Source organism: Thermobia domestica, chromosome 12 (genome assembly GCF_964235325.1).
Source record: "Thermobia domestica chromosome 12, izTheDome1.hap1.1, whole genome shotgun sequence".
Lineage (NCBI taxonomy): Eukaryota > Metazoa > Arthropoda > Insecta > Zygentoma > Lepismatidae > Thermobia > Thermobia domestica.
This window is the reverse complement of record NC_137465.1, coordinates 200,105,661-200,132,325: the sequence shown is the minus strand read 5'-3', so window position 1 is coordinate 200,132,325 and position 26,665 is coordinate 200,105,661. Positions and strand designations below refer to the sequence as shown.

The window sequence follows — 26,665 nt, the reverse complement described above, 5'->3', positions numbered from 1 at the left end:
AACCTAAAACTCCAATTCGTGAAAGAAACTGTTCAGTTTTAAGAGACAAATCTGCATACACATTATCATTCCTAACCGGGGTGGATCCAGTTAACGAGATAAATTTAAGAAATAAAAGTCTCCCAACTTTCTAATACCTAAGTAAAGTCTATTATAGTAAATTATGATAACAACGAAACTGAATATTAAAAATGTATATTGATAACCAGAAAGAAATAATAGATATAGAACAGTAAAATGTTCTTAACAATTTTAAGTTTTGAAAAAAATCCTACACCACATCTTATTTTATTCAATGAGCTAGTAAATGTTATGTCTGAAATTTATTCTTTCTTCTTCATGCCACAATTAAGGAACTTCACTTTTTTCTTTATTATATATATTACTGTTATAGGTTTATCTGGCCAACTATAATAATCGTGTGCCTATTTTGTACCATTTCATTCATCTGGGAGAGTTGGACGAAATACCAGGAAAATCCAACAGTAGTTACAATCCAAAGAAACTATATAGAATGGAAATTACCTCTTCCGGCATTTATAATGTGCCCAGAAAACTTGGTTCACGACCGAACTATGAAAAGATACAGCAGAGAGTAAGTAAAGTGTATCAAATCTTCATTAGATGTGTTATATTTTATAGATATTCTGTTTATAATGTAAGAGAATATAGCTCTAAAAGTAATACAAATATGTAAACCTTAATTCATTTAAGACTTACAGTTTGGAGAAAGACCTAGTGAAATAAAGCCTGTTGAGAAAATTACACACTCCTATGGCAATTTTATGGGAATCCTTCCTGTACATTCCAACAGCATATATTCATTGTGACAGACTGCATCTGCACCAGTAGTTATGTTTTTCTTCATAGAACCTACGCAGAGAAGTACGAAGAGATGCTTCGAAGAAATACTCCATCAAGCAGCTGTACGAAAAGTTTAACGAGACAGGTAGTATAGTAGATACACTGAAAAACAATTGGCTAAGGGTTTTCACAGAAGAAAATTCATAGATGTACGATCTAAATATGTTATAGGTAAAAGAAATCAGTGCGACAGCTTTTGACACATCTGCAGCGTACATACCATTTGCGCAAGTGTTTGAAATTGTACCTTATTAAGTTAGAGCAACTTATGTTTGAAGACAATGATGCCTGAAAAAAACTACTTTTGTTGGTTTAATTTGTCTGTCATGCCAGAAGAGAAGGAAATCAATGGTTCCTTCTGGAGTAGTGAGACATGATTTTCTTACCAGGATGAACACAGTAATGTTAAAAATTCTTGTGTATGGACTAGTGACAACCCACAGGTGCTGAAGACGTTACCACTGGATTCATAACATTATACTTTGTTAGCCAAATCTCAATTTATGTGTTCATTATATCCTTTGAACAGATAATGAACTCTGAACAGTATGTAGGAAAATTGGAGACACCGTTAAAGCAGGTGACATTTTTATTTGACAGGCTGAAATCTTTTTCGATAGGGATGACAATAACTGTCCACTTTAGATCGTTCAAATCTCTTGCTGGGGTATCACGTATTATCTTGATCCCAAAGGTCCGTATTAATGGCATCCTGTGGTTTCGAAAGTTGTTATACAAATACTCTCATCTCCGCGATAGTGGGTCTCTCACCACCACTTACATGTAAGTCCATCTTGCATCACTTTGCTCCGTAAGGAGAGCGATGCAATTGAACAATGATGTCTCCGATGTTTTGCTCATAACAATTTCTGACTTCAGAGGTGATTAGACTATGGTGACCCTCGGAACAATTTGGCCCTCTCTTCCCTTTCTAAATACAGGATATTTGCTTGCTATGGCGGAGATGTATTGAATGTACAATTCTAAATTTTATGCTGGAAATAGAAATTCCGTCACCTCTGCTTTGAACAGAAAGTTAACACAAAAGAACTTATCATCAGACGCTGAATCATTTCGAGCAACTTTCTTTTATTCTTACTGTTTCTGCTGTGTGGAGAAGGATTACTATATTATAACCTAAAGAGGTAATATTTGTGGTTTAAAAACACTGATAATTGCAGGAATATAATATGTTCTTTAATGCTGAATCAATATTTCTTATTCCTTTTTTTTTAGAAAATATCTTTATCACAGTTTTTTGTGGATCCATGATAAATTATAGGCTTGCAACATTGTGTCCATGCCAAAACATTATTTTGTGGAAACTTATGATCTCTAGATATCTGTCAACGGACGAACGGACGCAATCGTTTATTAACACATTCATTCTTGTGCATAACTTGCTGATGCCTAAACAAAGCTTCCTTCCAAAATTATATTTTTCTACACGAGTTTTGAATACTATAATAATGATAATTTTGATCTAAATATAAAATCGTAGACTAGTTTTGGAGACTCAAGAAGTTGTTTGTTGTTGATTTCGTTTGTATTTTTTGCAGCTTGTTGGGAAAGATATAAAAGCAAGAAAGAAAATTTTACTCCGAATTTTTCCAAGCACTTTTAAATATTAGGCCTTCCACCCTACAAGAGTTCAAGAAATATGAGGGTGATTCACGTATACCTAACACATCATTAAGTGAAATGCAGTTAATGGTGAGTTTATAATTTCTATGTTACATACAAAATGCTAAGCAATACAGGGTTATGCTGCCATTAGTTGACTTTTAATAGTGTATTCTAATATACGATATATTAAATGCTCTAATATCTTTCTCTAATCTCTTTAATTTGCAGAAATGAAACTCGAATTAATATGTAACGCAATGTACAACATGTATTGAACTCAAACGTGGAGTTTTGAGTTCATACAATGGCAGAGCATTCCAAAGAGTTGAAATTGCATTTGTGTTTCGATAAACTTTCATGATAAATTTACACACTTACATTTCCAATCCTTTAACACATTGATCTCGGTTTGTCTTAGAAATGATGCACGAAGCATAGGTGGAATAAGGGAAGTATTTAAGTGACGCCAGAATCATTGCTGCAATATGATTTTCCAGGGCCCTGACTAAAGGTAAGATGGGTTAAATATACCAGCCTGTGTATCAGATCATATACACGTGGCAATAAAAGAACGTTCGTTGGATATCGCAAATGATACACGAACCTCAGGCGGAACTCGCTGTGTGTATCACTTGTGATACACATAGCGATCAATGTATTAATGACTGAATAATTTTGTTGCAGAAAGATTTATCAGTACAGCAGAACAATTCAGGAATAACCACCTATATATATTAGAAGTGGTGAAATGGTGATCACAGAAGAACTTTTTCAGGGATCATGTAAATTGCTCAGAACTGCTTCAACTTTTCTTTGTGGGACAAGGGAGAAAAATCACATCATATCTTAAGTTTTCGAATATTCAAATGGTTGAATAGAATTGGATTCCTCGTTTTTACAGATAAATTCTTGTCTTGTGAAAGGGTGATAGAGCAATAGATTAGGCATCAATTACCATCTAGATCAACCGAACTACACTTTGAATGTTCACGGGAATGACAGATGTTGTCTACAAACCACAGTTCTCGTCACTGACAGTAGTTCAATTATCCTTGAAATGTTTACACCATTCAAAGTTTTATAGCATTTAGCGTTTTATCAGCGTGCTCTGCTTGAAATGTTTTTTTTTTAAATATTCGCATATTTCATGGTAGTAACGGTCAAATGCACAGTAGGGCGGTACAGGCAAAGTAAGAAGCGTGCTTGCAAAATATATTCAATTACATCCTCCCAGGCCCGTATCCAAAGGGCTCTAGGGGCCGAGCCCCCCTAAATATTTACCGGTTCTCCCTAAAATTTTCACGGTAGACCTGCAAATGAAATATAATATGGTTGGTTCGGGCTCACTAACTTCATCCAGACCCCGTGCATTTTTGGGCTGGCTACCGGCTTGCATCTTGCGTGTGGCAAAAGTTCGCGAAACATGTGTACTATACTGTTTCTGAGTCTTTTATTTTATTCTGCGTGTGCTGTTTCTGTTTCACATGCGTATACCTGAACTACAAAATTTTGAAAGCATCTGTAAGAGGTTGGACTGTTTTAAGGATTTATTCCACACTAACTGCCTAACCTCACTATTGGACTTACTAACCAAGTGCTTACTTAAAGAAAATATTTTCGGAGTTAAAACTAAAATCATGATGGCCATCTACTGTTACGCATAAAGCTAAAAATAGAAACAAAGGGAATGTTTTTCATTTCTTGTTCGCGGGCCACCATTTCACCATCAGCCTTTAACGCCTTTATTCACAAGAAATTTCATTTTATTAACGCCTTTATTCTAGAAAATATTTTAAAGTTTTTCCAGGTCAGATGAGTGAGATCTTCCTGAGTTTGTTATATCCACACCAAGTAAATTCCGGGATGATATTTAACATAATGTTCCCAAGCCGGTTACTTACTTCCCTATTCCTTCTTCCTCTCCAATTGTAGGGATAGTGTGTACGGCAAGGTGTCTTATCCCTAATATATGATGGGCTAACATGGACACGTGAGCAGGTAGTCTAGAAATCTAAATCCTAATCTTAATGCTAGTACTCTTTTCCGCGTCACTCGAATTGCGGTATGGCGTCAGTCAATAAGCTCTCAATGTGCTGTTACCAAACCTTCAATGACGAATTTAACCACTCATAATTGTCCACAAATACGAAGAAAATCAATTATGAATGATTAGATTCCTCGTAGAAGGTTTAGAAACAGCGCACAGCGAGCTTATTGGCTGATGCTATATACCAATTCGGGTGACGCGGACTATAACCTTAAACCAACATCCCTTTTTATGTTTTAAAAATTCAAAAACCAGTTTGACTTTAACGTCCCTCGCATCATCAGATTAGACTAGAGCAATGGTCATATTATTGTTTTAAAAAATCAAACAAGTGTATTGCAATAGTAGGGCGTTCAGTAAATGTGTTGAACCATTCAATCAGGGTACGAGCGTTTAAGAGTAGGTGTGATACAAATGTAATCAGTAGATGAGTAGTTGTGGTAACAATGTACGGCTTTTTATTTTAAGGTAATTTTTATTACTTTTATTTTTCTTAGGGTAATGACTAATAAATAATGTTTATGAAAAAAATGTTTAACTCTCAGAATGGTAAGATCGGATTTATATATAAACTCCTGAATCTCATTAATTAGAAAATATTTAACAATGACACGTTGATGTTTAATTTAAGGTTTAGCACCCCTTTGCTGCACCTAAGCTATATGAGACGTGGATCTCAATTTAACCCATTTAAGCCCAAATTATGTTTGTTTCAGAATTTCTTAATTCCTTCTATACTTATTGATTCTCACCTCATTTAATATATTTTGAGTATTTTAGTATAGTTGATTTTGTTGATATTAATTTATCGCCCATTTCAGCAGCGAGGCTATATGAGGCATGCTCCTACCGATTAACGTGGAATCTAAACCACACGAGCTTCCGGCAGGAATGGAACCCGGGTCTCGCACGCCAAAGGCACAACGCTAACCGTTTAGCCACAAAGGAGCTCAAGAGGGTTTTAGTCGTAGCATATGGACTGGTAGCAGGTCCTTATTTTAACCCAGTAATATACATACAATCTGGAAGTAAAAATAAAATGCTATAGAATGAGCATACATTTATTCGAAATGTCCACCTGATGCACCAACACAATGCCGAAGACGATGAAATAACTCGTTGAAAAGGCGCAAATCGTTTTCGCTAGAAATTGGTAGTTAACTAAGTTAATGTATTATTTGTCAGGAAAGTAAATGTACACCTATTTTTCGAGTCTGGCATTCCTGCGCTCCATCCGTGGAGAGTATGAGAATTAAATCAATCAAATGTTTACTGAGGGGCAAATTGAAAAGATTAATCTAAATAAGACATTGCAGAGGGACACAAGCTGTGAATACGAATAGTGCATAATGTAAATAAAAAAAGACACCGAAAGAGAAAGCCAGAAACAGTGTTAAACTTAGAAAAAAAGAGTAAAAATTGTCGAAGTGGGAACATAAAACACAAATACAACAAATACATCGACAACTAAACGTTCACCATGCCATGATCTTGGTGTGGTGGTTAAAGTGCTGGCTTACAAATACGAAGGACGTCAGTTCGAATCCCCGGCAAGGACTTTTTTTTTTAAATTTTTGTTAATAATACATACAGCTCATGAGAGATGGTAAAAGAGGTCGTATTTAGTTTTTCGTAGCAATTATTATTCGTAATGTTTAGTACTGATAATACGTTTTGTCTTTGCGTATTGCTTTTGTTCTTTTCTTCATTTCAAAAGAGAAGAATATCCGAATAAATGCCACTAAAATTCCTCATATTTTGAATGTAAACGCCATTTGCAATTAGTAAAGAATAAAAATTGAACGTTCCGTGTAGCTGCAAAAAGTAAAAAGAAAAACATGGAATTGGAGTGTTCGAATCCATACTCATGGTTATTAAAAATACAATTTCTACATGCCGTACACCTCCCGACCACGTTTCTACGTTAGCAAGTAAGAGATTTGTGTTTATGTTAGGCTGGTCAATACATTTTGCAAAGGGGCCCGGTTTAGCTCTGACGCACCACAGGTGTGAGAAGGGAGCAAAACACTTTTTCTCTCTCCCTCTGTGCGTCTATTATTCTATCTATCTGTATATATATAACGCTTTTTGCGAATGCCATAACCACCCTAATTTTCAGCGGATTGAGACGAAATTTGGCACAAACATTAATAGTTGAAATATCTTGAGGTCGTTAACCAGAATAATCAGACGAAAATGTTCAAAATGGCAGCCCTTCAAACTCTTAAAAACTTCCAAGGGAACCAAATTTCGCCCATAAATAGGTATTCAGAAAGTTTGAATAACTTTTCCTCTTTTACTGAAATATTTGTGTGCAGAGACTTATTGAAATATTGGACCCGATTAATCGCTTAAAGAAAGTTCACGCCCTTTCGCTACGGTCAGGCTTTTTTTTTTCTTTTTTGCAGGAGGGGGTTACTTTCGTATCGGAACAAGATGATTGTTAGTGATGATATGAAATTACACATTGAAAAAGAAGTAACTTGTGAAACGTGTTATTTCAAAGAATAATATAATAAATGTGATTTCCTCTAACACAGAGAACTGTAAATCATGTGTTTCGAGTTCGGGAGCGTGTATGGTGAGTATTGTTATTTGATTTGCTTTTTAGTAACACATTGCATTGCAAATAAAGGTAGGCAACATTAGTGGTAAGTAAAACAACAACAACAACAACAACAACAACAACAATAATAATAATAATAACAATAATAATAATAATAATAATAATAATAATAATAATAATAATAATAATAATATGAAATATTACAAGCTAACTCGTGTGTGTATTTCGACAATATCATTTTATATTATTATGTGGAAGTAAGTAAGACTGGCTGGCGCCCGCCCCCCTAATTTTTTCGATCCGCTTTATGGGTCCACGGTGTCCAACGTTGGTCCAATCTCACCAACACCTCTTGTTCTCTCGATATAAGTTATCGACATTTTGCCTAAAGAGGGCTCTGCCGTGGTTCCATGACTACGACTCTTCGTTCATTTTGCATTGAAATCGCTTATTTTTCTGAGTACTATGAGTGCATACTTTTTCTCAAATGGATAAGAAATCAAGCCGAGATAGATTCGAACTCGCATGGACGGCGCGAACAGCCAGTTCATTGTCCACTATTATTTTTAACTGACTCACCGAACGTGTTTTAGTAATTTACTTATTGTTAATTTTACTTGCTTCACCTGTTTAACTTGCTTTTTCTAATAACTTATAACCTTTTCTAATAACTTTTCTAATAACTATAAACAGGGACACGAACGCAGAAACATCGAGGACAGTTAAAAATCATAGATGCTCTCCCGCCGGGAATCGAACCCGGGACACCATACACCAAAGGCGCACGAGCTAGCCACTAGACCAGCGGGGAGGGCACAGCTCACTCTCTGTGTCGATAGGGATTGTGTCTCTGTGTCTCTGTGTCGACCACTGTATTGCCAGCTATCACTTCTGTGGGTTGTTTACTATGATCACATGTTTCTTCTTTGCTGGAAGAGTTAAACCTACATTCTATGTAATACATGAGGTATTTAGACCTACATGCTCTTCATATAATGTAATAAAAGGGTCATGCTGGGAATAAGAAAAAGAACATTCCTTGGACAAAACGGAACCTATTGGCATCAGAAATATTTATCTAGGAGGCATGCGCAGTAGTATATTTCAGAATAGTTACTGTTTAGTTCAGTAAACGAAGAAAGGGGTATAAAAAAGCAAATATGTCGCGTCAACGAGATCGACCACAGTTGATAGAGGCGGAAGCAGATGTGTGGTAATACAACAACTTGGTTAAATTGATAATTGGTTCTTTATTCTGTACTAGATCGTATCACAACTTTACAGGGGAGCAGAGAAAGACTTACTAACGCTTTCATACAGTAAGCTTTAGTAACACGATCATATAGACACAAATGAATGTAACTGTGAGTACTACAACTTGGATTTAACGAAAGCCGTTTAGATATTCAGTGGTTTGCGGGGTTCTATAAGACACAAAAAGTTAAGACACAATACAATTCTTCATACCTCAGTTTCCAGTAACTAGATACATACAATTTCTGGATAGATACTGAAACTGCTGTCGGATTTTAATACATGACGTATTGCAGGATACAAAATGCTTTGCATTACTTGTTTGTTTGTAGACAGCTACTAGCTTAGTGTTCTGAAAGGTTGTGTATAAACTAGAGATAGCCAATTCCGTAATTATTACTTTTCGGACTCCCGAAGATAAAACCGGACAAATTCCGGAATTCGGAAAATTCCGATTTTGGAATAATTCCGAAATTCGGAAAAATTCGGAATTTAGAAATTTCCGATTTCGTTAACATTCCGGAATTCAGAACAATCCGATTTTTTCGAAATCCAGAGCTTTTCTCAATTCCGGAATTTTTTGAATTCCGGATACTTCCCGAGTTCCGGAGTTCTTCTAAATTAAGGAGTTTAACTGAATTCCATAATTTTCCGAAATCCGGAAAGTGAAAGTTCCGCTTCCAAAAAATGAATTTATTTTGGTTAATATGAATCGTGGCGGAAATAAGTCTTTGACCAGGTAATGGCGACTGCTTTGAAAGAAATGGGGTGTATGAGAATTCAATGTCATATTTGTAGTTTCGTGTGGAGAAAAAACAAACTTGTGAACCATGTTTTAAGAAAAACTCAAGTTATTAATGTAAACTTTGCCGACATCGTAAAAGAAATACGAAAGACATTTTGAATCGAAGAAATATAACATACAAGTTTGCAAGCGGAGACAAAGAAACCTAACGTAACCAGACTAAAGACGAATCGTTTACCGCGTAGCGATCAATGTCAAGCTGTTTTCGAGGGCGAGTTTCGAGTTGAGTCGAGTTTCATAACAGCTCGCTCGCTCGTTCAGCTCGTTTTAACTCGTTTTGACATAATGGCCTGATTAGACTGGAAAGCGAAAGCCATGAGAAATGTAAGCAGTAATGTGGAATGCTTTTAGTGTTGCTCACGACAGCGGTGCGTCTCGTCTCGTAATTTTAGTGCATCTCGTGGGGCAATTTTAGTGTATCTCGTCTCGTCTAGATAACGAGAAGACAAGATTTTTTTTATTATTACGAGACAACCTCAAATGTCGTAATCATCAATAGAAGTATATACTGTGGTTCTTAAAATCAAGGCTGAGACCTGCACTGTCGAATTCTTGAGCCCAAGCAGAAGACCAACTCGGGTAGTGATATCAACCGGCTCGGCTCGTATCAACTGAGCGAACAGCTCGAGTTGGCTCGGTTGGGATGAGCCGATGACCCGAGCCGGCTCAGTTGGAACGAGCCATCGACTCAGCTCAATTGAGCCGATGATTCGAGCTTCCTCGGTTGGGATGGGTCCCCTACTCGGCTCATGTGAACCGGTTCAAGCCAGCTAAGTTGAAACTGGTCCATTGGCACGTTTCGATTCAGCTCAACTAAGCCGATGGCTCAAATCGGCTCGGTTGGGTAAGCTGTTGGCTCGGCTCAGTTATCGGTTCGGTTCAATAGTGAATGAGCTGTAAGCCGAGCCGCTCGAGCCGTTGAGAAGCCTAAACCCGGTCCCAGCTGTTTTGAACATGTTTGGCTGAAGCCTATATGGCTCAAGCCCAAATACTTGTCCCTTCGGAACTCAAACCAAGAACGTGAAAGATGTCTTTCCCTCCTGAAGACTTCTCGACGACCGAGATCGACAGTCAATTAGCTTTTACTATTCAGATACAAACCGTATATATTTTAAAGATTATACACGGTGTTGATATAATAATAATAATAATAATAATAATAATAATAATAATAATAATAATAATAATAATAATAATAATAATAATAATAATAATAATAAAAGTTTTAACCTTGCCGTTGAAATTTGGCAAAACTTACTTAAAAGTAGAGATTTCGGGGAAAGGGTTCCGTACCTTCAAGACACATCTCTGCAACTACCAAAATTTTAAACTAGAGCGTTCCAATGAAGTTTCATGTAGAAAGTATTCTACTGTATGTTTTAACGAAAATAACTGTTATAAAAATAACTGAATATCACGCAACAGTAAGGCATATAATAAACTAATTTTTAGGTAATGCAGAGGTAAATATAAAAGCTTTGCTACAAAATACCCACACAGAGCATAATTCAATGAGCTATGAAATATAATGTAAGGAAATAGCCTATGAGATTCAGTCTACAGAGCAATTGTTACTTAAAGAATGGACATACACTATTTCGAGAATCGAGAGAAGACGGGAAATGTTTACCATACTTTTCGTCTCGTCTCGATTCTCATCTCCAAAGAGAGACGAAAATTTTGAGTTAGCCTTGAACCGTCTCGAAAGTAAAATGTTAATTCTTATGTTATTTTATTTGTTTTAGAAACGAGATGAGAAACTCCTCTTCACGTGAGCAACATTAAACCAAACCGAAATATTCTTTCCAAATGTCACGTTTCTGCTTGTAATAGTATGACCTGAGCGATAATTAGCTTCTAGCTTTTAATCTTCTACGAGATAATAATTATTATTATTAGTTTATTATTATTACTATTATTATTCCTGAAGATTTGATAGTTTAAGTATTGAAACATCCGAGTACTCAAATATCTGAATATAATAAAACGTATGTTATCGCCGATCAATCGCCATCAAAAATCCTAAAGTAAAAAAAAAAATACAATATGCATTCGCACAAGCACCTTGACCACTGAACCGCGATCGCTACGCGGTAAAAGATTCGTTTTTAGTCTGGTTACGTTAGGTTTCTTTGTGTCCGTTTGCAAACTTGTATATTTCTTCGATTCAAAATGTCTTTCGTATTTCTTTTATGAAGTCGGAGAAGCTTACATTGATAACTTGAGTTTTTCTTAAAACATGGTTCACAAGTTTGTTTTTTCTCCACACGAAACTACAAATATGATAGATTGAATTCTCATACACCCCATTTCTTTCAAAGCAGTCGCCAATGCCTGATCAAAGACTTATTTCCACCACGATTCATATTAACCAAAATAAATTCATTTTTTTCGGAAGCGGAACTTTCACTTTCCGGATTTCGGAAAATTATGGAATTCAGTTAAACTCCGGAATTCAGAAGAATTTCGGAACTCGGAAACAATCCGGAATTTAGAAAATTCCGGAATTGAGAAAAACTCCGGATTTCGAAAAAAAATCGGATTTTTTCGAATTCCGGAATGTTAACGAAATCGGAAATTTTTAAATTCCGGATTTTTCCGAATTCCGGAATTATTCCAAAATCGGAATTTTCCGAATTCCGGAATTTGTCCACTTTTACTTTCGGGAGTCCGAAAAGTAATAATTCCGGAATTGACTATCCCTAGTTTATACACAACCTTTCAGAACACTAAGCTAGTAGCTGTCTACAAACAAACAAGTAATGCAAAGCATTTTTATCCTGCAATACGTCATGTATTAAAATCCGACAGCAGTTTCAGTGTCTATCCAGAAATTGTATGTATCTAGTTACTGGAAACTGAGGTATGAAGAATTGTATTGTGTCTTATCTTTTTGTGTCTTATACAACCCTGCAAACCACTGAATATCTAAACGGCTTTCGTTAAATCCAAGTTGTAGTACTCACAGTTACATTCATTTGTGTCTATATGATCGTGTTACTAAAGCTTACAATATGACAGCGTTAATAAGTCTTTCTCTGTTCTCCCGTAAAGTTGTGATACGATCTACTACAGAATAAAGAATCAATTATCAATTTAACCAAGTTGTATTACCACACATCTGCTTCCGCCTCTATCAACTGTGGTCGATCTCGTTGACGCGACATATTTGCTTTTTTATACCCCTTTCTTCGTTTACTGAACTAAACAGTAACTATTCTGAAATATACTACTGCGCATGCCTCCTAGATAAATATTTCTGATGCCAATAGGTTCCGTTTTGTCCAAGGAATGTTCTTTTTCTTATTCCCAGCATGACCCTTTTATTACATTATATGAAGAGCATGTAGGTCTAAATACCTCATGTATTACATAGAATGTAGGTTTAACTCTTCCAGCAAAGAAGAAACATGTGATCATAGTATACAACCCACAGAAGTGATAGCTGGCAATACAGTGGTCGTAATCCCTATCGACACAGAGAGTGAGCTGTGCCCTCCCCGCTGGTCTAGTGGCTAGCTCGTGCGCCTTTGGTGTATGGTGTCCCGGGTTCGTTTCCCGGCGGGAGAGCATCTATGATTTTTAACTGTCCTCGATGTTTCTGCGTTCGTGTCCCTGTTGTTATAAGTTATTAGAAAAAGCAAGTTAAACGAGTGAAGCAAGTAAAATTAGCAATAAGTAAGTTACTAAAACACGTTCGGTGAGTCAGTTTAAAAAAAAAAAGTGGACAAAGCACTGACTTTTCGCGCCGTTCATGCGAGTTCGAATCTATCTAGTCTTTAAAGTAACTGACAATTCTTATTCTTTCTACGAATGATAGATCTTCTCTTTGGCTTCATGTCAAACATGCACACGTAATGAAAAGACGCTGTCGATAATAATAAAAATTAAAATAATAATAATAATAATAATAATAATAATAATAATAATAATAATAATAATCATAATATGAAATATTACTAGCTAACTCGTGTGTGTATTTCGACAATATAATTTTATTTTATTATGAGGAAATAAGTAAGGCTGGCTGGCGCCCGCCCCCCTAATTTTTTCGATGCGCCTTATGGGTCCACGGTGTCCAACGTTGGTCCCATCTCACTAACACCTCCTGTTCTCTCGATATAAGTTATCGACATTTTGCCTAAAGAGGGCTCTGCCGTGGTTCCATGACTACACATGACAATGACTCTTCGTTCATTTTGCATTGAAATCGCTTATTTTTCTGAGTACTATGAGTGCATACTGTGCAACGTTGCTCCCATCACTCAACAGTTTCCCGTTCTTTCGATATAAATTGCTAATATTTTGTTTGTAAGGGAGATATGGCGTTACAATTATTACGTTTGAAGAAGAATTGAGGAAGATATTGCCTTGCCACAAACAACACCTATTATTATTATTATTATTATTATTATTATTATTATTATTATTATTATTATTATTATTATATTATTATTATTATTATTATTAACCACTAATGTTGCCTACCTTTATTTGCAATGCAATATGTTACTAAAAGCAAATCAAAAACCACTCCTCGCAATTCACGCTCCCGAACATGAAATACATGATTTACAGTTCTCTGTGTTAGGGGTAAGCACATTTATTATATTATTCTTTCAAATAACACGTTTCACAAGTTACTTCACTTTCAATGTGTAATTTCATATCATCACTAACAATCATCTTGTTCCGATAGGAAAATAACCCCCCTCCTGCAAAAAAAAAAAAAACCTGACCGTAGCGAAAGGGCGTGAACCTTCTTTATGCGATTAATCGAGTCCAATATTTCAATAAGTCCCTGCACACAAATATTTCAGTAAAAGAGGAAAGTTATTCAAACTTTTTGAATACCTATTTATGGGCGAAATTTGGTTCCCTTGGAAGTTTTTAAGAGTTTGAAGGGCTGCCATTTTGAACATTTTCTTCTGATTATTCTGGTTAACGACCTCTTCAAGATATTTCAACTATTAATGTTTGTGCCAAGTTTCGTCTCAATCCGCTGAAAATTAGGGTGGTTATGGCATTCACAAATAACGTTATATATACACACAGATAGATAGATAAATAGACACACAGAGGGAGAGAGAAAAAGTGTTTTGCTCCCTTCTCGCATCTGTGGTGCGTCAGAGCTAAACCGGACCCTTTTGCAAAACGTATTGACCAGCCTAACCTAAACACAAACCTTTTACTTGCTAACGTAGAAACGTGGTCGGGAGGTGTACGGCATGTAGAAATTGTATTTTTAATAACCATGAGTATGGATTCGAACACTCCAATTCCATGTTTTTCTTTTTACTTTTTGCAGCTACACGGAACGTTCAATTTTTATTCTTTACTAATTGCAAATGGCGTTTACATTCAAAATATGAGGAATTTTAGTGGCATTTATTCGGATATTCTTCTCTTTTGAAATGAAGAAAAGAACAAAAGCAATACGCAAAGACAAAACGTATTATCAGTACTAAACATTACGAATAATAATTGCTACGAAAAACTAAATACGACCTCTTTTACCATCTCTCATGAGCTGTATGTATTATTAACAAAAATTTTAAAAAAAAAGTCCTTGTCGGGGATTCGAACTGACGTCCTTCGTATTTGTAAGCCAGCACTTTAACCACCACACCAAGATCATGGCATGGTGAACATTTAGTTGTCGACGTATTTGTTGTATTTGTGTTTTATGTTCCCACTTCGACAATTTTTACTCTTTTTTTCTAAGTTTAACACTGTTTCTGGCTTTCTCTTTCGGTGTCTTCTTTTATTTACATTATGCACTATTCGTATTCACAGCTTGTGTCCCTCTGCAATGTCTTATTCAGGTTAATCTTTTCAATTTGCCCCTCAGTAAACATTTGATTGATTTAATTCTCATACTCTCCACGGATGGAGCGCAGGAATGCCAGACTCGAAAAATAGGTGTACATTTACTTTCCTGACAAATAATACAATTCGTGTTTAACACCTTGATATTATGGCAAGGTGCTGCTTTCACAGATAATACTAAAGTGGATTTAAGTCTGGATGTCTACTAGGACAGTCAGTAGCTGCAATAAACTCTGGAACATTGTTTTCTAACCCCTCAGTGGCCTATTTCACTTATTTTGTCCGTTACAAATTTCGTGTGTAACTTCTATTTGCACTAACATGTATATATTCGGACAAAATACGTGACACATAGTCCATGTAGCAATGTTCATATCAGGAAACAAAACCATTGCTTCCGAAAATGATTGTGTTGAACTCTTACACGATCCACGTTAACAATTTTACTTGTCAGTGCACATCTTGGACAGCCGGATCTTATATAATTAGAAGCTCTATCAATTTGTTTCAAAGTTCCTGTTGTTCGACATAGAAGGCGGTCATTCACAAAGGACTTGATTTCCGCCCCAAAATAATGCTAAAACAGCGATTTGACCTTCATATATTCTACGCTACATATCCCACAGTTACCACAAACTGATACACTTCACATCAGTTAAAACTGGGTTCGTTAGGTAGGCTGACCCAGCTCGTACATTTATTACTATTACAGAAAATTACCACATCTTACCTTCGTATTTCACTGAGCTAACTTATAACTTTCTGTGAACATACTAAGAACAAGTCCTAATTATGCATGCTGTTTCTATTTTTAAAATATATGTTATGAGAAATCAAAATGAATCACAAATAATGATCTTGATGTTTTCAAAATATCCAACACAGATTCAATAAAATGAATGTACCTCGTCTATTTCCTAGAAATTAAATCTTATATTTTTCGTAGGTAATGGATCAAAGCACCACCATGTCTGAACACGCAACTAAAGCAGCGATTGAAAAATCTATACTAGGCACGGAGTATGGATTGTGCGTTGCATTCAACACAGCGTTTACAAGGTCAGAATGAAAAGTTATTTTTATTATAGATTTTGTTTATTTACTATATCCATCTAGGTCGAATTATGTAATCAATCCTTCACCTCTTCCTACTTTCCGATCACTATAAATGTGGTATCTTTGATGACAACATAGAAATATGTGTTGACTTAGCCAAAAGTGTAAAAAAACACAATTAAAATTACAGTGATAGTTATACGAAATGACCAAGACAAGACAGAAGAATATTATAGTACAGAGGAAAAGATAAACAGATGTATCCATCCCCTAAAATGTATTACTCATTCCCTAAATTCTACAGACCATGTCACTTAAAATCAACATCTGTTTCCCAACTTTTTCAAACTGAAGATTGTATCGATAAATACATATCTAATAAGCCTTTTTACATATTTCGCACAACAGTAGCTAGTCTGAAACAGTCTATTTCCCAGACAGTACAAAATATGTGCTATAAATGTGATTCATGTGTACTCCTCTCTTTCACAGGTACAGAACACTTGCACTTGCACGGGTACAAAAACACAGATGTATAAAGTTTTACGTGTGCAGTACCTATACTATAGGTAATAAGACTACTCTATATTTGTGCAGCATTTGTGCTACACATGAGTAGGTGTACATATAGCTACGTACGTGTACATTCTGTGTGAAGCAACCACATTAATATACGTAGCAAGCGTATGCATGCGCACTGCTGTTTTGCCTACAGTGCATGCAATTGTATATGCTGCATGGGTTAGAGGCGTCCATTACGTCAGGTATAAGGTCACTTCAGTCTATAATTCTGATGGCGAAACGGTTAACTGAAGCGAGAAGTTGACTTTTCCACTGAGCCAAACAGTTTCAGTGAATGAGGAATCCTTGTAATAATAGTCCAACGCCCAGCTTCATCTATTATGGTCTTCGTAAGAAATTTCAACTGCAGTTATATTTTAATTAAAATTATTTAAATTAAATAGTACCGTTTAAATCACACTTATTTACATGTACAATATATACAATGTAAATATCTACACCTTGCCTCGTTGGGGGCTTGCGTGCTCTAACGATCCCAAGAGCTATGCCGGAGATAGCTTCGCTATCAGAGGGCTTCCCATGCCGGACAGGTCTTTAGGGGTAGAAGTCAGATGAAGAGGGATATTATGGGAGTTGGCAGCAGCTCTACCATTGCCACACTGAGGCTGAAGATGATTGACATCGGCAAGGCTCAGATGTGAACAAAAAGAGGCATTGACAAGATGTCCTCTATGCTGTTTCACTTAGAGGTGGAAGGATCTGGGTCACCACCACTTTACTCAGTCCCTTGAAAACAAGATGGAAAGAGAAGTAAGAGAATGTAATATTAGGGAATACTTCACTACTGTTCCACAGAGGGGCGTCCCCAGCAGTGGAAGGAAACACAGCAGGGCGTTCTTGGTCGTCATCAAACGAAACCCCTGCAGAATAGGAACCTGAAATGTGCGAGCGCTGTTACAGTGTGGAAAATGGGAAAACCTGAAGAAAGAAATGTAACGCAGGAACATAAATATCCTGGGAATCAGCGAAGTTAGATGGCCTGATGGAAGAGATATCTGAAGCGGGAACTTCAAAATGATTTACTCAGGAGCTGCTTACGGTACGGCAGGAATCGGATTTGTGTTGAATAAGAAGATAGGACAGAAAGTCATTAGCAGTTGGAAATACAATCTGAGGATAATAATGTTGAAGATAGGAACCGAATCGAAAAATATGTCGATAATCCTAGTATATATGCATATATCAAGCTACACAGATGATGAATTAGAATCAATCTATGAGCAAATAGAAGAAGTATTGATGAAAGTTGAAGACCAGGACAATTTAATCATCATGGATGACTGGAACGCAGTAGTCGGCGAAGGCAAGGAAAAGAATGTAACTGAAAATTTCGGCCTACGAGAAAGGAATGCGAGACGTAGACGATTAATTGAGTTCTGCAAATGCCATAAACTGACTGAAACGAACATTATCTTCGAATAACCACTAAGAAGAAGCTACACGTTTACAAGACCAGTAGACAAAGAAAGTTATCAAAAAGACTATATACTAGTCCGACAAGCATTTAGAAATCAAGTGAAGAACAGTAAGAGTTACCCAGGAGCAGACGTTGACTCAGACCATAATTTAGTTTTGATGAAGGGTGAACTCAGACTAAAGAGGAAACACGTGGTAGCATCAAAAAGATGGAACACAATCAAGCTAAGAAGAGATGAAAACATAAAAAGGGTGTTTGCAAATGTGACAGACAAAGAGACGTCTACGAAAGCTTTAACAGATGATGACATTAACTCGAAATGAGAAGCCTCGCACGAATATTTAGCTCACCACACAAATGTCTTCCAATTCTACCACTTTCTATCAAAGTCAAAGTGGCGGTTTTTGGAAACAAATGCCAAACGTTAATATGTTCAAAGTCGCCCGCCGTTCAGAGTCCCCCACCCCACTCTATACCGTACCAAGCGAAATGAGAATGACACAAAGCATTTATCGTTACAGACGTCTGTTTTATTTTCCTATTTTTGGAGCATTTTGCTGCTTGAGGAAAAGTTCCAATTGCTAAAACTATTTTTTGAAGGTTTTCACAAGTCAGTTTTATGTGAACATGAACTTTGTCTTGACAAGCATGTTCACATGCTGTTTCTATCATATAACAAAGATGATTTCATTAAACTAAACATTCGTTAGACAGACCCACTACTGATTGGGAGAATATATTGCATAACTTTAAACAGGTTTTATGAGTTTGCTTTGTGAAAAAACGGCAAATTAATTTTAACCGACTAAGTTTGATGCTGTCTAATAATTAAATTAAAATTGTATCCGTACCGTGGATAACATAAGTAATACAATGATGAAAATAATCATCCCTCTTTTTACCATAAAAATATAATCCTCGTAAATACTTAATAAGCAACAGTAAGTATACATATATTAAATAACATAAATGACATAGGTAATTTATTAGAGTCAAAACATTAATGTTCAGAACGTAAGAATAGTGCGAAATTGCAGAAATAAGTGTTTTTGGAAACAGTCGTAACTGCAGTCAGTTTTTCCGAAGACGAGTCATTGATTATTTGTCTCACATGATTCCCGATTTACAGCTTCACGAGGCTATATACACCCACTGATGGGTATGTGATGTGTGCTCCTTTAACATGCCATCGGTTGTATATGAGAATTCATATTAGCGTACACAGTTGTACCCTTATTATCAGCGTTGTCGTCTTATTACCAGTTCACGAATCGGAGAATGACGCAATGAAACCATATTGACCATGTAATGAGAGGAAAGATCATCGAAATGGAGAGGGGCCAGAGCTACTTCGAAATGTCGTATGAAATTGGTGTAGCACACAGTGTCATCTCAAGCGTCTTGCGACGAATTCAGCAGAACAGAAACTTCTCGCGAAGAATTGGCGTAGGCCGGCCAAGGAATACAAGTGCCCAACAAAACCGTTTATGACGTAATCATACTAAAAATCAGGTGCAACATTCACAGCACCGTCTGAGATCTTGGAAGGGATCTTGCAGCTGCTCTAGAGGGCACCCTTTTAAGGTTTACAGTATTCAGATGGTTAGCTGAAGGACACCTGTATGTCAGACGATCAGCAAGGTGTTTCATTTACCCAGCTGCGAAAAACAGACTCCTCGTATTGATGTATGCATCTTGCGTTGATCCAGTCAGGAGCAATAGTCTTGTTCTGTTAACAGATGAGTCCTGGTTCATTCTCATCAGTGATTCTCGATGTATTCATTTAGACATAGCCCGGAACACGACACTAACATTACTGAGCTTTACCACTGGAGCATTACAGAGAAGAGAAATATGAGGTGGGATCATCCGCTAGTCTCCGACTTCTTGCGTCTCTTCTACGGAATATATCACAGGTAACGTATCGGAATGACATTCTGGACCAATGTTTTTCCCTGTTCGGGAGTGTAGTGAGATCTGGTTTCATGGTAAGGGTTCCGTCGGTCTTGTAGTGGATATGAACTTTAAGACTCAGGATATTGAACGATTCCGTTGTTCCTGTATGAGAAACGCTCGATAGAAAGTTTGCACACCATCACATGATTTCAATATCCATATCTGATCTCAGGGTGACACTGACATGAAGTGACAAATCAAACACAATCATTTATTCATAATCTCATCCTCAGCAAGCCATCACATTGTGCTGCATATCTTACAGACTGTCACGTTACCCACACTTTTGATATCCCTACAGGAAACCTTTTGTTTTTTCTTTTAATGTCACATGGTGCATTTCCTGATTTTCACCGCCCTATGCGATTAAGTTTCTATTTCCCATTATGTGCTCTTTCCCACACGGTTTTCGGTCCGTTGTCATTAGGAATTCCATCTTCCACCAACTTATTACTGATTGTCTGTTCCCTCCGCGTGATAAATTCACCAAATCATATTATTCTTAACTTTAATAAGAAGTATATTAGCATAAGTATATTAATCCCATAGATTTAGATCGTTGGATCGTAGACTCTTAGAATATATTTCGAAACCGGATACTCCGACGGCGCGGGGCGACCGGATATTTATTTGCTAATAATAGTCTCTAGTACATCTACACCTCTGTTTTACTTTTTATTTGACACAATAAAATTTTACTTATTTCTTTATTTCTTTGTTCTGCTTGCAGAAGCAAACGTAATGGGACTAATGATGACATTAAGATTAAGTCTGTTGATAGTCGAGAGGAATTGGTCAGACTTAATATGTTCTTTCCAAGGGAGAAATCAAAGGTGAGTTCGTCAACTTACCAGAACGTGTTTCAATATTTTTAAATTAACTTCTTCACTCATTATGCTTACTTTGGTAAAAAAAAATATATGGTAATTTTCTGTAGAGCAGTGTTGGAAATATTCTTTCACAACCTCTCAATCTTGAATCGCGAGGGTTTCCTTGAATGTGATAAACAAGACCCTTGAACTTTTAAATAATAAACAAATTAAGAAATTACGAGAAACATTTTCTAGGTTGAAAAAAAATGTTGTGAATTAACGGTTAAAAAGATAAAAGTAGTAGCTAATCAGAGAAAACACTTCAAAAGGCAAATTATTAATAATAGAAACAAATTAATTGAAGATATTCAACATGGTCCTATTCTAAGCATTTTAATTTTTTTTATCTAGCTGTATCCGAGGCTTTAAATATAAGTACATGTACATATGAATAAAATTTAGGCATGAGCTAGAGTATGTGATACACACGGTTGTTTATGTGTAGATAAAGACATACAATGACTTCCTGCCAGAATGCTACATCAACTATTCAAATTTATTTTCTCATTGTTTTCTAAATATTCGTCAATCACTTGCGTTCTTTTCTTATCGAGAAAAGTTACTATTAAAATAGTATCATAGCAGTAGCATAATGGTTTGCAGCACCTCGTATTTGATATTATCAATTTTTGGGACTACAGAAGTAACGGAGAAGTCGATACATCAGTTCTATTATTTCCAAAATAATAATATATAAGTAATACTTTAAAAAATGACCACCTCGTTACTTACACGCTGAGCTTTCTCTAAGATCATAAACTGCTGCAAAAATTTTGTTTTATATATATTGAGTACTAAGTAATTCTTGCTGTTGATGAAGAGAGGACATTAATTGTGCTATTGCAGCACAGCGGACTGTGTCAGGATACATATTTGGAAGTGCTATCCTTGGGCTATCAGAACACTATTTGACATTCGAGCGAAGATAAAAGAACATTTGTTTACAGTGCCTTGAACATGGCGTACTGTGTGCCTAAAAAACAACATTAGCGGGAAGCGCTACTCTTCTGCTTCCATCTTAAGAAATCTGCTGCAGAAAGCTACTGTTTGCTAGTGGAGGCGTATGGAGATCATGCTCTATCGGAAAGTACGTGTAGAGAGTTGTTTCGACGAATCCAAAAGAATGATTTTGACCTGAGCGACAAAGTGGTCAGCCGAAAATGTACTACTGGAAGAATATTTATTTCAGATGCTTAAACAGTTGCCTCACGCTATAAATTTTGATGGATCAACTGTTAGTAAGTGTTTACAATACATCGGAATGATCCAGAAAGTGGGAAACGTGGTGCCATATGAATTGATGGAAAGAGAAAAGTTTGACCATTTGTGAAGTGTGTAACGCCCCTTCCACCTAGCATACACAGAAAGCTTCCAGTCCAACAATCATTATCATTCAAAGTAATAATAATAATAATAATAATAATAATAATAATAATAATAATAATAATAATAATAATAATAATAATAATAATAATAATAATAACAATCGTCAGACCGAATGCAATCCGATTAACACCTAGTCGATGGGACATGGACCGGAAGATTTAGTTCTCCATCGTACAACTCGTGAGTGTGAAAGTTTTATTACTCCAATATTTCCAATAAACCACAGAAAATTCCAACATAAATAGGAAATAAATTATATATATATAACAAATAACGACAACAGAAATTCAATTTTAAATAACAATTTTATTAACAAACTTGGGTTGTGCATTTACACTATTGCGTTAGAATAATGTAGATACACTAACAAAAAAATACAAGAATAAATTATTAAAAAAAATATTTTAACGAAATTATCGGAGTGATACTAATATGCAATTAAGTTCCTTTAGTATTCTTGATTTCAAAATAGTAATATGCTTTCAAAAATTATTATTCAAATAAGATTCTATTTGTCAAGCAAATACAATAGGAATAAGTTACGTTAATTTACTCTTAATATCAAAGATTCTCAATAATAATTCTATCAATGTTACTCAAAATCTGAATTCCTAAAGTTAAGCAAAATTTTAACAATTTACTAGTGCGCTACAAAAATTTCTCTATCTTTACGAATTCTAACAATATCCAAGTTACTGAAATAATGAATTTCAAGAAAATAGTATATATAATCTCTCTAATGCAGTATTAAACAATTATTCTTTCATTTGAACTCTCAGTTTCACATTTTAGAATAGTGGAATGAAAATGTTGAAACTTCAAATCTTGATTATACATATATTATTCAACATTTCACGCAATTCTCAGTCAATACTATATTAATAACTTTTATTACTCTTTTCAATAAAACGTGGAATGAGAACGTTAGAGGAAAAATATTTGCAGTCTGTTTTTTTAACGGCAAAATACTCTGAACACTCAATATGGATTCAATATTAACTGTAAACTGTAAAAGAAGCCAAATTAAACTGGAAATATTGGAATTATTACGATTTTCCAAAAAAGGTCGGTTTTGTCCCCTCTTACTACTTAACTCCGCGAAAGATGAAAATTGCAGAAAAATCTATTAATTTCCGTAAGGGTGAAAAAACGTTGGAATTGCATTAGCAATACAACCTGGAGTGGATCACAACTCAGACAACTGCACAAAACACAAAATTAAACAAGTCACAGCCCTACTTGGAAAAAGTCAGAAATTACACTCACCTTGACTTGTTTCGAAAATGGATTTACCTTCTATGTGCAACCCTCTCTCTCTTCAGGTAATATGGCTTCCGTCTCAGCTTTTCTGGTGTTCGAGTAAAAATAGATTGGTGGAAAAACGTCAGTTTTCTAATGTAATGTAATTCCTCACAAAAATTTTCCTGTGCCTTAGTTTCCAAACGAAAATATAAAGCAAGAAAGAGTTATTACTGGTATTTAAGCCAACTAAACCAGCTAATGCCCAATAGGAATTACTAAGAACGTGATCTAATCGGGCTTTCACTTGGCACAATAGGCCCCACTGAACACTACCCTTTAAACTCACTATTTCTCTGCACAGATTTAACAGAAAAAAGAAAGAATGAGCTTACAAAGCATATAACTATTTGTGCCATCAATTCACAAGCATAAAACACACTCTTAAAGGAAGCTTTCACTCTCTGATTCACTTTCATAACTTAGCAGCCACAAAACGAGGAAAGAAAAAGAGCCCGTTTGACTTGTCACTAAGTTTGCTTGCGAGAATTGAACAGTGAAGGAATAAAACATTCCTTTTTCCACTGATCACTTCGTCTTATATAACTGACATAACACCAATGTGATTTTATCGATAGACGTCGATAATACACTTCACACCAAAAGGAATAACAACGGTGAACAATTCTCAATTAAGAGAAACCCTGCCGAAACGAAACTACACTCCATAGACTGAACAATCCTCCCGTTACCAATATTCCGTCTATACAATACGAACAGAGCAATATTCCGGCTATACAATACGAACACAAGTAAAGTAGGCACGGGGCCCACTTTAGCTTGTAGATTCGGTTTCGATGACCACGCCCACTATTCGCGACTGCAATCTTATCCTCTAACAGTCTTTCCAACTGTCTTTACTTAAATTTTCAACATAGTTTCAATACTTTTTCTTCCTTCTTTTCCAACATTTTTTACTTTTTCTATAATTTCAAAAGAAGAAAATAATAAGCAAACCAATGAATCTTACACATACTAAAGTGACCCTTACAATGAAATATGAGTAACTCAATCTAATTTACAGAGTTTTTGTCCTTCATTCGATTGAATACTCTTGTGTCGTGTCCATATTCGTCGGCCTCATTACGCACGAAGTCGACACGGCACAAGTGCTGCTTCAAGGATATAAACGGAACTCATTTTTGCATCGCATTGTAACAAGTGATGAAAAATGGATTCATTACGACAATCCCATGCACAGAAATTCATGGGTGAGGCCCGGATAACCAACATCAACACCAAAACCGAACATTCATGCAAAGAAAGACATGCTGTGAATTGGTGGGATCAAGAGAGTGTGGTTTATTATAGCTGCTTTTACCGGTTCGAACCATGAATGCTGACCGAATATAACCAGTAGCGTACGCAGGAATTTATTTCGGGAGAGTCCAAACTCAATATGAGTGTATTTTATATTAAAAAAAAACAAATTGCCACTAAAATTAGGCTAAATTTACATAAAAGTCAAACTTCCGGTGGAAGGGGGTCCGGACCCCCAGGACCCACTCCCTGCATAAGTCCCTGAATATAACTACTGCATCTGAATCAAGTACTTCAAGAAAAACAATAGGATTATGCCGAGAGATATGACAAGGTGATTCTGCTGAATGGCAATGCCAGACCACATGTTGCAAATGTAGTGAAAGAAACCTTAGAGGGGGGCCGCGGTGGCTTAGTGGTAGAGCGTTCACCTCTGGTGCTTGGGGTCTAGGGTTCAAACCCTGCTCCCGCCAAGTGAACTTTGTGGTGGACAAATACCGTGTGCGTGAGTTTTCTCGGGGTTCTCCCGTTTCCTCCCACTTTCTTCATTCCACCATTTCATTCATCTCTCATCTTCACCGTCTCCTTTAGCGTAACCGGCATAACCGTGGGACGTAAAACTCAAAAAATTCATTTCTTTTCATTTCATTTCAAACCTTAGAAGGATTGCGATGGGATGTCTTACTCCACCCGCTATATTCACTAGACGTCGCCCATTCCGACCACCATTTGTTTCGATCCATGCAGCATGACCTTTCTGACCAACTCTTAAGAACTGTCAAATATATCCAAAACTGGCTTGATGTGTGGATTGTCTCACAGGAACCTACAATTTTTCTATCGCGGAATACATTTGTTACCCGAAAAGTGGGAAGAGGCTGTAGCTGCCGAGGGACAGTACTTTCAGGAGAAGATATTGTTCTGTTCTTGTGGAATGACTATTTATCAGCGGTATAAACAACAGTGGAAATTAATTCAAGCATCCAATATAAGTTACCTTGAGAGATCCATAATATCTACTGTAGCAGCTAAGGAAAAAGTATCGCCTCTACACTACCATATGTTATTGTAGTATGGTTAGTTATATTATTTTTTGGTTAACATTATATGGTTATGCCATTTACTATAAGGAGATTGATGATTTATGAAAGTGAATCACTGAAAAAAATATTTGTGCTTTCCCACCGCATGTCAAATGTGGAATTACATACAACAAGGGCACACGCCTGAGACACTAATTCAGCGGGGAGGGATATTATGTTGTGTTGATGGATTATTTATCACTGTGTAAAGTTTTATTTATATCATTGTTTTTGTTGTTTCCATTGATAAGCTTGTAATTGGGTAAGTTACGTCAGGTTAAGATGTTTGCCATTACTTATGGAATTAAATAGTATAGGTTTCTAGGAGTTATCTCGACTTTTAAACCCTATATCTCTATAATCTCAGAACAAAATTTTCATTGTAGGATAGTAAAAACCAAATACACGTTCTAATTAATAGTACATATCTGTTAAAGATGGATGTGGAATTTAAATGAACTATGAACTAACTAGGATAATTTTTATTTGTATTACATATTTTTATTTTCACAGGTAACTCCAAGTATGGAGTGAAACTTAATTCCTTGTATTTGTTCTCTCTCTTTTTCTATCTCTCAACTGTGATAATAATTAAAAATTTCTATTTATTAACACAATATGAGGAAATAATGCCATTCATACTAAGTACTAGGAAAATTTGGGGATAAGGAGACTTGGAGAAGAATACTTAGGAGTTTTTCTGTTACCGAGGTTCCGCCTCTGGCACTAACAAGCCATATTTCTGTAATGGTAGCAACTTTATA

The 26,665-nt window shown here is 36.0% G+C and overlaps 1 protein-coding gene across 1 annotated transcript in view; it reads left to right on the top strand.

The window, feature by feature from the left end:
• Positions 1 to 26,435, top strand: part of LOC145666236 (sodium channel protein Nach-like) — a 136,122-nt gene extending 109,687 nt beyond the window's left edge. Inside the window, exons 7-9 of the mRNA XM_081733302.1 lie at positions 15,938 to 16,050; positions 20,733 to 20,835; positions 26,415 to 26,435. Coding sequence (XP_081589428.1) covers positions 15,938 to 16,050; positions 20,733 to 20,835; positions 26,415 to 26,435 — 237 coding nt within the window. The remainder of the gene's footprint in view (positions 1 to 15,937; positions 16,051 to 20,732; positions 20,836 to 26,414) is intronic.
• The last annotated feature ends 230 nt before the right edge of the window (positions 26,436 to 26,665 follow it).